Source organism: Cryptosporidium sp. chipmunk genotype I (assembly GCF_004936735.1).
Source record: "Cryptosporidium sp. chipmunk genotype I strain 37763 chromosome Unknown contig_18, whole genome shotgun sequence".
In the NCBI taxonomy this organism is placed as follows: Eukaryota; Apicomplexa; class Conoidasida; order Eucoccidiorida; family Cryptosporidiidae; genus Cryptosporidium; species Cryptosporidium sp. chipmunk genotype I.
Window position 1 is genome coordinate 121,152 of NW_027125593.1, and position 12,955 is coordinate 134,106.

Below are 12,955 nucleotides of genomic sequence, written 5' to 3' on the forward strand. Positions count from 1 at the left end.
TTCAATAAATTAGAAATGATTGGAACTTTTTAGAAATAATGTTTACAACTCGTAATTGATGGGTTTGATTTAAACCCATATCCCCCGAGTTTATTAATGAAAATTTATTATTTCAGTGGTTAAGGATTAATTCTCTTCTTTTAATGAGCTAGAAATATGGGAACTAGATATTGAAAATTGTTTGTCTTCAAAACTATCGAAATTTGAATCAAATGAACTACAACTGCATGTATCAGAATACTCATCACTTTCATCGCTTAATACTGGACGGTTCCCTAATCGGAACCAAGGTAAAATTGCTTTGTTAATCATAGTTTGTAAACTCCTTGCACTCTCAAATTCCTCAGAAAAAGATTGATTCAGTACTGCATCTTCACATTTCTCAAAATTGTTAGGCTGATATATCATCAATATTAACGGAATTATATATTTTCTTATAATACTTTGGAATGCAGAGGTAGGGTCATTTCCGCAAGATGCTTCACCACAATAAAGTAATGTTTCCTTAAATTCCCAATAGTCTAAACCTTTTGGATTAGTAATTACGGCAGAATAACACCTTTCTAATTGAACGGGAGTAAGATATTCCTCAAAATTCCCTCCTAACAAACCAGAATCGTTCATTAAATTGTAAAACTGACGATAAGAAAGCCTATCGTTATTGGGCCCAGAATAATAAACAAAGATCCTATATAACTTTTTGTCGTCCTCTTGATTAATACTTGTAAGTGCTATTAAAATTTCTGATTCCGGATCTGAACTTTTTTGAATAGTTTTTTTTTGAGAGTTTTTCCTTTCATTTTTTTTTATAGATTGCTGATTTATTTCACACAATTCTGGCTTTACAACAATATCCTGAAGTTTTGGTTGATCTTGAATGTTATAAATATTTAAATAATCAAATACTTGATTTTGATGTTCTTCATTGGAAGGTTCATCGAATTCTTTTTGGATATTTGTTAAGTTTAACTCTTGTTCAATGTCACAATAGCAACTGGCATCTGAAACAGAATAAGTTGCATCTACTGCTACACTATCTACAATTTGCTCCATTTGAGTAGAACCATCCCTGAATTCAGCACTTATCTGGATATCTTTATCTTTTCTTTGCATTGCTGGGTCATTCACTTGAATGCATCTTTCAGATTTAACTAACTTGTTTGAAATGATATCAACATAATCACAACTAAGTAGAAAAGAAACCACTAAATTCAACTTTTCATTTTCAGTTGCCCCAGTTGATTTGAACTTAAACTGGGAAAAGCGATGCAAGAGCTTGAGAAAAGAATTGTATTCTATTTGTCTCTCCTCAATAGGTAAATTCTCTTGGCTTGAAGGAAACATCCTACCCAAAGTATCAATGGGTTTGCTTTTATGATAAAGTTTACTGAAATGAAGCATACTTGCAAATTGATTACATTTTAGATAGATTGAATTATTGGAAAAGTAGTAAAATAAACTTTCTAGATCCATATTTAATCTACATGGAACAGAAATAATAACTTCATTATTTTCATCTTTAACAACTTTTATTAAATTTGATCTTAAGTAAACATCATATTTGACTTCCTTCTCCAAATTTTCATTGTCTTTAATATTTAATAAATAGTCAGCTTTTCCTGTAATAAATAAATTCTTATCTTGTTTATTTTCTTGATTCACTTGTATTTTTTTTTCTTCAAGTACTTTAAAATCTTTCGAATTAACTTTATTTTTTGGTTTATATTTTATATTTTCTTTATTTGTTCTAATTTCTCCAATAGAATCTTTATTTGATAGGCCAATACTTTGATTATCAAACCTATTTATTAATGAAAATTTCTTCAAATTAATACTGCCACTATCGTTTTTAATAGTTAAATCCCCTGAATTATATTTGATTGTATTACTTGATTTCGCAATATTATCAAAATTTGAGTTTACCTTAATATTCAATTTTTCACAGTTATTTAAACTAATTTGTTTGTTTATTATTTTAAATTTCGAATTATTGGACTTTATATCAGAATTTTTTATCTTTAAACTTGAGTCATTGTTATCGGAAACTTCTGAATAAAGCTTTGATGAGTGACCATTGGACAAGAATAATGAAGAATAAAGAGAAGACTTCAAATTATTTGTACTCATTTAACCAATTTATCCATTTGTTTTTTCTTAAAATAAAATTGCACACAATTTAAGGACACACAATCCACAATAAAAAAATATTTAAAATACTAAATTGTAAAATTATTTTAATAATATTTTGGTAAATCTATTTATTGATTTTCTTAATGATCAGCTATTAAATATTTATTAAATTGTCTTTTTAGTGAATATAAATTAATCTTATTTTAATTCAATTTTTTCTAACAATTTTTCTCTGTCTATTGATCCTTTAAATGTTTTTGGGATAGTTGTCTCTATTATTTTGTATGGAATATATGATTTCGGTATTTTGGAATAATTAAGCTCGGTCCTTATAAACTCTTCTAAATTTTTACTGCCTTCGAATGGTTCATAAATAAACACTACTTTATCATCCTCTGAAAATTTGTCATCTTTATTACAGATAACGGTAGAAAAAAAGCTTGTAGGAAACTTTTTTTTGTTTAAATTCTTTAAGGTACTTACAATTCTGTCGTTGATTTCCTCAGAACTATATTTTACGCCTCCAATTTTGATTATTGAAGAAGATCGAGATAACCAAAATAAAAATACATTATCTACAAAGATATTATTTTTACAGCATGCACAAGAATTTAGCTTTTCTTCAATAATTATATTGATATCTTTATTTATGTGAACTACCTGCCTTCCTTCCCCTAATATGTGCACAGTTGATGAATTTGAATTGTTTTTAATTTTTCCAGCAATCCAATAGCCTTGATCTCCCAACCCAATATACCAAGGATGGTTGTCACAAATAAACAACTTATTGCATATTTGTGTAGTAAAGTCCATGTTATTATTTTTAACTAGTTCTTTTGTAATTAATACATTCTCGTGATTAATATAGCCACTCATTATAGTTTTTCCACGGCAAATGATGTGGCCAACTTCAAATTCACTTGTTGGGACAAGAAAGTCATTCGTATTGATGTCTATTGACTTTACAACAAAAACTTCTGCAAATGGTTGGATAGATCTACCAATAAAGTACCCATCTTTTTTTTTTGTTGATTTAGAACAAATTTCATTGTATTCAGTTTTCATTTTAAAAAATGTGTTGAGCAATGAATTATTCATCAATAAATCGGTTCCACATAATTGTAAACATGTTTCCGTTGATCCAAATCTAATTCGTGGAATTTTTCCATTGAACAATTTTTTAAATTCATTGATTAAATCATTTGATACAGCTGATGAACCAAAAAAAAAATTAACTGATGGATGGGATAAATTAGTTAATATTTCGTTGCTATCTTCAAAATAATTATTTTCAACCATCGAACAAAAGTATTCAAAATGTTTTGGAACTAACGGAATAATCATACTGAAATTATTACCATAATTATTTATTGAGATTTTGATTGTTTCATTCAATATTTGCCAATAATCTTTAGAATATTTATGTATTAATATCAGTTTTGATGAGTTCCTAATACAATATTCAGTAAAACAGGTACTGTTTACATGATGTAGCGGGTTTGTAATAACAAATATAGATTTTATATTGTTGTTATTATTACACAAAATACTCAAAGTATTGATCATTCCCAAATAATTGGCAAAAGTTAGTTTTACTCCTTTAGGCTTCCCTGTTGATCCAGAGGTAAATACAATATTTCTAACTTTTGAATAATTCTCTAATTTTAATATTTCTGGTTCTTTTTCTACTTTAGTTGAAGTATTATTAATTTCATTGAATGAATGTGTAGTTTCAATGTTATTAATAGACTGATTAATTGTTGAGATTTGGGATTTATTTGATGTATTCGTATGTTCTTGAACTTTATCGATTCCGATTTTATTTGCTGCAAACAAGTTTTCTACATAATTTTCGGAATACATAGAAAATTTCTGAGAATTAATATTAATCAATTCACTTTTTGCAAAATTAACCGAATTTAAATTTTGAGTTATTTCATTTGAGATTAAAATCTGATCTGAGGGTAGAAGGAAAATTCTTTTGTTGTATTTAGTCAAAAAATTATTTGATATTTCATCAATAAATGATTTAGGAATATCAAAGTCAAAAAGCAGGATCTTGCAATCAGCAACAAATAATTTATATGATATAATTTCTGGATTATCAATCGTATAATTTAAAAAAACAGGTATAAAAATGTTATTACTGTAACATACTTCTCTAAATATTAAATCTCCTATTTTATTTCCATCCCATAAAGTGCCCACTTTAATTGTATTACTGCCACAATTATTCTCTTTAATTCGATTCAAATTTACAAAGTTATTGAGTTTAATAGACATAAAGTAATGAAAATAATCAAATAAATCTTTTAAAATACAAGTTTTGTCAAATCTTTTACCGTTTTTTTTCCAATATTCGATACTGAATTCCTTTGTTTCATGATTACATATTTTCCCTTCTGATTGATAACATATTGAGTTGTACTCAAAATTTACATATTTTCTTTGGGCTTCCGTAATGTTTGTAACTTTCATCTTTAATTTTATAAACTTTGTATTTAAATTTAAAGTAAATCTTACAAAATTACGCACATGGAAAAAATAAGAAAAAAAATTCATATTTTCTGAAACGAATATTGAATAAATATCCGGTTATTTTATTTATTGATACATTCATCAACGATTTTTTGTGCTTCTGGTGTGATTTCATTTTTCATAAGTGAATCTTCAAGAATTCTCAATTTTTTAATGTCGTTACAAAGAGAGATCGCTATTTTAATATTGTTAAATTGAATATGACTCGGTTTATTCTCTGGTGAATATAATGTTGTATTTATTCTTGAAGGAAAAAAATTATTTATCATTTTTACAGAGCTATTTTCAAAATTTTTGACAGAGTATTGAACTAATAACTCTTTTCCAATACTGTTAGTTTCAAAAAATAATTCAGATGCGCTCCTATCTACTTTACTAATTTTTTGAAAGTCCAGATAAATTAAATTAGGAAGCATCCCTATTAAAATTGTTTTGTAATTAGGAACTTTTGTAATTGGATTATTAATCAATGACAATCTTTTCAAATTTCTTAGAAAAAATATTGCTGATATTGACTCAATATTACTGAGCTTATTGTTAGTTAGAACTAAACTCTCAAGATTTGGCAAACTCTTAGTAAATCCACACTCAATGAATTCAATTTGATTGTTACATGCAATAAAAGTTGACAGTCTATTTAAATTCGAAATGTGGGTAAGAGAAGAAATTGAGTTATCACTTAAGTCAATACATTCAAATTGATCTTTTAGTATTCCAGTATTATCAAACGTCCTAATTTTTGAATTTCTTATATTAAATGAGTATGACTCATTTATTTTATTCAAGAAAATAGTTGATAATTGAGTCAATAAGGTATCCATTATCAATGACTATGTTTGAATGACTGGGATATTATTTGAAAAAAATTGTTTTAATCATTTCTTTAAGTCAAACATTTTCGCGCTTTGCAATCATTGGGTGGGTCAATAAGGTTGTATTTAAATAATTGACTTTTCAAAGTTAAACATTCTTTAGTTTAAAATTATAAGGGCAGTTTTAATTATTTAGATTTTTTGAAATTGTTCGTAAGTAAGCAGTTCTCGAAGATAAATGCTCTTAATTAATTAAGACGACCCAAAGTATGTATTTCAAAAACGCTGTTCAAAATGAACAAACAAGTCAACAAAATTTGGGAATAAAACACTTAAATTGGTCTAAGTTAAATGAAACTCGATATTGCAAGCGTTCAAAAATAAATGGTAATCAGGTTGTGAGAAAATCTAAGTTGCCACCTGAACATTTAAGGAAACTAATAAATGTTCATGGAGATATGTCATCGAGGAAGTTTCAAAATGAAAAAAGAATTTATTTGGGTGCACTGAAATATATCCCTCATTCAATTTTTAAGTTGTTAGAAAATATACCAATGCCTTGGGAAAGAGTAAAGTATGTAGATTGTTTGTATCACGTCACAGGTGCAATAACTTTTGTTAATGAGATACCATGGGCTATTGAACCAATTTATATTGCACAGTGGTCTACAATGTGGACGATGATGAGAAGGGAAAAACGGGATAGGAAACATTTTAAAAGGATTCGTTTCCCACCGTTTGATGATGAAGAACCACCAATAGATTATTGTGAAAATATTTTAGGTGTTGAACCACTTGATTCTATACAGATAGCTTTGGATAACGAAGAAGATATTTCTGTTTATGAATGGTTCTATTTAGATTCCAAAGAACAATTTAAATATCTTCACAAAAAAGGGAATTATAGAAAACACAAATGGTATTTAACATTGGAACAACTCGGTACTCTTTATAGATTATCCATGCAAATATTACCAATTATATTTGACAATAACTCTTATTATCTATTTAACAAAGATGCTTTTTTTACTGCAAAAGCCCTAAATATTGCAATTCCGGGTGGGCCTAAATTCGAACCACTTGATAGCACTTCATTTTATGAAGACGAAGACTGGAATGAATTTAACGATCTTAACCGAGTAATCTTCAGATCAATTACGAGATCTGAATACAAAATAGCCTTTCCGCATTTTTATAACTCATTACCTAAATTTGTTTCAACATCAGTCTATCATTACATAATTAATACATTTGCAAAGCCAGATAATCCAAACTCTTCAATTTTCGAGTTCAATGAATATTACCATCCAATTTCACCAAATGAATCCCTCTTAGAAAATATCTACCAAACCTCTGATGAGAAAATATATGATATTAAAGTTCATTTCACCCCTTTTTTCAATGAATATAGCCTTGAGACTAGTTCCACATCTAATGGAATTTTATTATTTTGGTCACCATTTCCATTTAATGTTAGATCAGGCTCAAGAAGAAGGAATTATGACATTTCGCTATTAAAAGAATGGTACAAAAATAACAATATTTCTTCTGAACAACCAGTTAAGATTCGTATTTCACATCAAAAATTATTAAAAAGCTGGATATTGAACTCTCTACATAACAAAATTGCTAAGAATTGTAAAAAACGGAATTTTCTAAAAATATTGCAAAATACAAAATTCTTTCAATCAACTGAAATGGATTGGGTAGAGGTTGGACTTCAGGTATGTAAACAAGGATATAACATGCTAAATTTACTAATACATAGAAAAAATCTAACGTATTTGCATTTAGACTACAACTTCAATCTCAAACCAATTAAGACATTGACAACTAAAGAAAGGAAAAAGAGTAGATTTGGAAATGCCTTTCATCTTTGCAGAGAGATATTAAGGTTAACAAAGTTAGTAGTTGACTGCCATGTCCAGTATAGACTAGGGAATATTGATGCATTTCAACTTGCAGATGGATTACAATATATTTTTAATCATGTAGGTCAACTTACTGGGATATATCGATATAAATATCGAATTATGAGACAAGTTAGAATGTGCAAAGATATAAAACATATTGTCTATTATAGATTTAATACTGGTTCAGTGGGGAAAGGCCCTGGAGTTGGATTCTGGGAACCAAGTTGGAGAATTTGGATATTTTTTCTTCGTGGGATAATACCAATTCTTGAACGTTGGATTGGAAATTTATTATCTAGGCAATTTGCAGGGCGTCAGAATGCGAATCCATATAAATCCATTAGTAAGCAAAGAGTTGAAAGCCATTTTGATCTTGAGTTAAGGGCTGCTGTGATGCATGACATACTTGATATGATGCCCGAACAGCTTCGATCTAGTAAAGCACGTTCAATATTACAGCATTTGAGTGAGTCATGGCGATGTTGGAAGGCAAATCTTCCTTGGAAAGTTCATGGAATGCCACCTGCAGTAGAAAATATTATTTTGAGGTATGTGAAATTAAAGGCAGATTGGTGGACGAACTCGGCATATTTTAATAGGGAAAGGATTCGAAGAGGGGCAACAGTTGACAAAACTGTGGTAAAAAAAAATCTAGGTAGATTAACAAGATTATATATTAAGGCAGAACAAGAAAGACAGATAAGCTACTTAAAAGATGGCCCCTATATATCGAGTGAAGAGGCTGTTGCAATTTATACTACAGCAGTTCATTGGTTAGAAAGTAGGAGATTTATTCATATTCCATTTCCTCCATTAAATTATAAACACGATACGAAGTTACTTATTTTGGCATTAGAAAGGCTCAAAGAAGTATACAGTGTAAAATCAAGACTTAATCGTTCACAACGCGAAGAATTGACATTAATTGAGAACGCCTATGATAATCCACATGAAACTCTTGCTAGAATAAAAAGACATTTATTAACTCAAAGAACATTCAAAGAAACAAATATAGAGTTTATGGACTTGTATTCTCACTTAATACCTGTTTATGAGATAGACCCATTGGAAAAAATCACTGACACATATTTAGACCAGTATTTATGGTATGAATCTGATAACAGGAAACTGTTTCCAAACTGGGTAAAGCCATCGGATAATGAACCACCACCATTACTTGTGTATAAACTATGTAATGGAATAAATAATCTTGATGGATTTTGGAAGTTCGAAGATGATTCAGTTGGCCTTTTGGTTGAGACTCAATTTGAACAGATAATGGAAAAAATTGACTTAACGTTGCTAAATAGACTCTTAAGATTAATTACCGATCATAATATCGCTGATTATATTACAAGCAAGAATAATATTAATGTAGCGTATAAAGACATGAATTATTTAAATTCTTATGGAATTATTCGGGGTTTACAATTTTCTTCATTTGTTTGTCAATATTACCTTTTGATTATTGATTTGTTATTACTTGGATTGAGTCGAGCAAATCAAATTGCAGGGCCACCAAGCCACCCTAATGAGTTTTTAAAGTATTCAGATAAAAAGATAGAGATGGCCCACCCAATTAGATTGTATTGTAGATTTGTTGACAAGTTATACATAACAATTAAACTTAGTAAACAAGAAATAAAAGAAATTATTCATCGATATTTATCTGAAAATCCAGAAATTAACAACAATCAAAATTTAATTGGATATAACAACAAAAAATGTTGGCCGAGAGAATGCCGTATGAGATTAGTTAAGAATGATGTAATTATAGGTAAGAGCGTTTATTGGGAACTATCCAATCGTCTTCCGAAAAGTATTACTACATTAGAGTGGGAAAAATCATTTGTTTCTGTATATTCTAAAAACAACCCAAATCTATTATTTTCACTGGCTGGGTTTTCAGTGAGATTACTTCCCACTTGCAGGATAGGAAAAAGATCTTTTGAAGAAAACAACACTTCTTTTATTGGTAATGAAGATTCTCAATATTATACTAGAGAAAGTACATGGCAATTGAGCAATAACATTACAAAGGAAATTACATCTTATGTCTTTTTAATGGTTGACGAATCAGAAATTAGAAATTTCGAGAATAGAGTTAGGCAGATTCTTATTACTTCAGGATCTGCAACATTTACTAAGATTGCAAATAAGTGGAACACATGTTTGATTGGACTAATGACATATTTTAGAGAGGCAGTTATTTATACTGAAAAGTTATTGGACTTACTTGTAAGGTGCGAAAACAAAATTCAGACTAGAATAAAAATAGGGCTCAACTCAAAAATGCCAACAAGATTTCCACCTGTGGTTTTTTATACGCCTAAAGAGCTTGGTGGACTTGGTATGTTATCAATGGGACATATATTAATTCCACAAAGCGATTTACGTTTCAGTAAACAAACTGATTTAGGAACAATTTCACATTTCAGAGCCGGAATGACTCATGACCAAGACGAACATATCCCTAATTTGTATCGTTATATTCAGACATGGGAAAGCGAATTTATAGAATCTCAACGTGTCTGGCTAGAATATTCATTGAAAAGGCAGCAAGCTCAGTTACAAAATAAGAGACTTACACTGGAAGACATAGAAGATAGCTGGGATAAAGGAATTCCAAGGATAAATACTCTATTTCAAAGAGATAGGCATACTCTAGCTTATGATAAAGGGTGGAGAATTAGACAGGTTTTTAGGCAGTTCCAAATATTAAGAAATAATCCTTTCTGGTGGACTCACCAAAAACATGATGGTAAATTATGGAACTTAAGCAACTATAGAACTGACATGATACAGGCATTGGGTGGTGTCGAGAGTATTTTGGAGCATACCTTATTTAAAGGCACATATTTTTCAACTTGGGAAGGACTTTTCTGGGAGAAATCGTCAGGTTTTGAAGAGAGCATGAAATATAAAAAACTAACTAATGCACAGAGAAGTGGACTAAATCAAATTCCAAACCGTAGATTTACTTTGTGGTGGAGTCCCACAATTAATCGTGCGAATGTTTATATTGGTTTTCAAGTACAACTGGATTTAACTGGTATTTTCATGCATGGAAAACTTCCGACGTTGAAAATTTCATTAATCCAAATTTTTAGAGCCCATTTATGGCAAAAAATACACGAATCAATTGTAATGGATATTTGCCAAGTTTTAGACAATGAAGTTGACGCACTAGGGATTGAAATGGTACAAAAAGAGGCTATTCATCCCAGAAAAAGTTATAAAATGAATTCTTCTTGTGCTGATATTTTGCTATTATCATCTTATAAATGGACAGCAACAAACCCATCTCTTTTACTCGACAAGAAAGATGATATTTCCTCCGATTCATTAATTAGCACTAACAAATTTTGGATTGATATTCAGCTAAGATGGGGAGATTATGATTCACATGATATAGAAAGATATTGCCGTGCAAAGTTCCTCGATTATACTAGCGATGCAATGTCTATTTACCCTTCTCCTACAGGGGTATTGATTGCAGTTGATTTAGCTTATAACCTTTATTCTGCGTATGGAAATTGGATTCCAGGGCTTAAAGAACTAATCCAGAAAGCTATGGCAAAAATTATGAAGTCAAATCCTGCATTGTATGTTTTAAGGGAAAGAATAAGGAAAGGACTCCAACTGTATTGTTCTGAGCCTACTGAGCCATATTTAAATAGCCAAAATTATAGTGAACTGTTTAGCAACCAGACAACCTGGTTTGTAGATGATACAAATGTATATAGAGTTTCAATTCATAAAACATTTGAAGGTAACCTAACTACAAAACCAGTAAATGGTTGTATATTAATACTTAATCCATGCAATGGAAAGTTATTTATGAAAGTAATACATACTTCTGTTTGGGCTGGTCAAAAAAGACTTTCACAATTAGCTAAATGGAAAACAGCTGAAGAAGTTGTTGCACTTATCCGGTCTTTACCTATCGAAGAACAGCCAAAGCAGGTAATAGTTACAAGGAAAGGTATGCTCGATCCTCTAGAAGTTCACTTACTTGATTTTCCCAATATTGTCATTAAAGGTTCAGATCTAAGCCTTCCGTTTCAGGCACTCCTTAAGATAGAAAAGTTTGGAGATTTAGTGCTTAAGTCTACGCAGCCATCAATGGTGCTTTTTTCCCTATATGATGATTGGCTTAAAACGATTTCTCCATTTACAGCATTTAGCCGATTAGTGTTAATTTTAAGATCAATGCATATAAACCCCGAAAGAACAAAGGTTATTCTCAAACCAAATAAAAATATTATTACAATGTATAATCATATTTGGCCTTCATTAACAGATGAAGAATGGGCTAACGTTGAAGTTGCACTGAAAGACATAATATTAGATGATTATTCCAAAAAAAACAATGTACACATATCTGCTTTGACACAGAGTGAAATAAGAGATATAATATTAGGAATGGAAATAACTCCTCCCTCAGTTCAAAGACAACAAATCGCAGAAATTGAAAGACAGGTTAAGGATCTTGCAAACAAAACAACTGAATGTTCAGAAGTTACTAGTTTAACTACTAAGACGGTAAATGTTCATGGCCAGGAAATTGTTGTCACGACTCAAACACAGTATGAACAGAAAACTTTCTCTTCAAAAACTGACTGGAGAGCAAGAGCTTTAGCTTCAACAACCTTAAGCTTAAGAAGCAACAATATTTATATTTTATCTGATGATTCAATTTTTAATATTTCAAATGACCCAATTATTCCATATATTATTCCAAAGAATTTACTAAAAAAATTTATTGAAATTTCAGATTTAAGGACACAGATTGGGGCATTTATGTATGGTAAAAAAATAATTGAACCAGCCGGAAAAGAAAAATACTATTCAGAAAATAGTTGTGAACTGGAAACTGTTATAGAAATAAGATGTTTAGTATTAGCTCCTCAGCATGGTAATCAAAATTCTACCAATATGACTGATATTTTGCCAAAGAACCCGGAAATTTTAGATTTGGAATTCGTTGGATTAATAAAAACTAAAGTTCAAGAAGAGTTTTCTGTAGCTATTTCTGATATTGATTACTTATGGAGGATTTCTCAAAACAATTTAGATGTTCAATTAGACAATATTGCATTTGTAAGCTGCTGCTTTACTCCAGGGTCTACTACCCTTTCTGCAGTTAAAGTGAATCGCGATTGTATCAATTGGTATAAAAATAACATTGAAAATACAGAATTTAGCTATGAAAATTTTAGAAATTGCACATCCGACTATACAGAAAAGGTAAAGCTGGTACTTTCAGAAACTTATAATGGATTTTTTTTAGTTCCAGAAGACGGAGTATGGAGTTACAATTCCATGGTGGTTAAGTATAGCAATTCCTCTAAATGCTCATATAAAGTAGACAATCCTAATGCATTTTACGATGAGGTTCACAGGCCACAGCATTTTTTGCAATTTGCATATTTAGAAAATATAGATGATCTTGACGAGTATGGACTTTTAGAAATAGATGAGATTTTTGAGTAGTTTTTTTATATTATTTTTTAAATAATTATTCTATTTTTTTCCGCTCCAAAAAGTCATTTCATGCAA

At 29.9% G+C, this 12,955-nt stretch overlaps 4 protein-coding genes across 4 annotated transcripts; 1 reads left to right on the forward strand and 3 right to left on the reverse strand.

Moving 5' to 3' along the window:
* Nucleotides 1–126: 126 nt before the first annotated feature.
* Nucleotides 127–2,127, reverse strand: ELE39_001581 (uncharacterized protein; the record flags this gene model as incomplete). The annotated part of the gene is made up of 1 exon (XM_067344620.1): nucleotides 127–2,127. One exon carries the CDS (start codon nucleotides 2,125–2,127, stop codon nucleotides 127–129), a length of 2,001 nt encoding a protein of 666 aa, XP_067201558.1.
* A 201-nt stretch (nucleotides 2,128–2,328) lies between these two features.
* On the reverse strand, nucleotides 2,329–4,608 carry ELE39_001582 (acyl- synthetases; the record flags this gene model as incomplete). Its single annotated transcript, XM_067344621.1, has 1 exon — nucleotides 2,329–4,608. The coding sequence occupies one exon, from the start codon at nucleotides 4,606–4,608 to the stop codon at nucleotides 2,329–2,331; it is 2,280 nt and encodes a 759-aa protein (XP_067201559.1).
* A 122-nt stretch (nucleotides 4,609–4,730) lies between these two features.
* On the reverse strand, nucleotides 4,731–5,489 carry ELE39_001583 (U2 small nuclear ribonucleoprotein A like LRR repeats; the record flags this gene model as incomplete). The annotated part of the gene is made up of 1 exon (XM_067344622.1): nucleotides 4,731–5,489. The coding sequence occupies one exon, from the start codon at nucleotides 5,487–5,489 to the stop codon at nucleotides 4,731–4,733; it is 759 nt and encodes a 252-aa protein (XP_067201560.1).
* A 260-nt stretch (nucleotides 5,490–5,749) lies between these two features.
* Nucleotides 5,750–12,889, forward strand: ELE39_001584 (JAB PAD domain; the record flags this gene model as incomplete). The annotated part of the gene is made up of 1 exon (XM_067344623.1): nucleotides 5,750–12,889. One exon carries the CDS (start codon nucleotides 5,750–5,752, stop codon nucleotides 12,887–12,889), a length of 7,140 nt encoding a protein of 2,379 aa, XP_067201561.1.
* Between the last annotated feature and the right edge of the window lie 66 nt (nucleotides 12,890–12,955).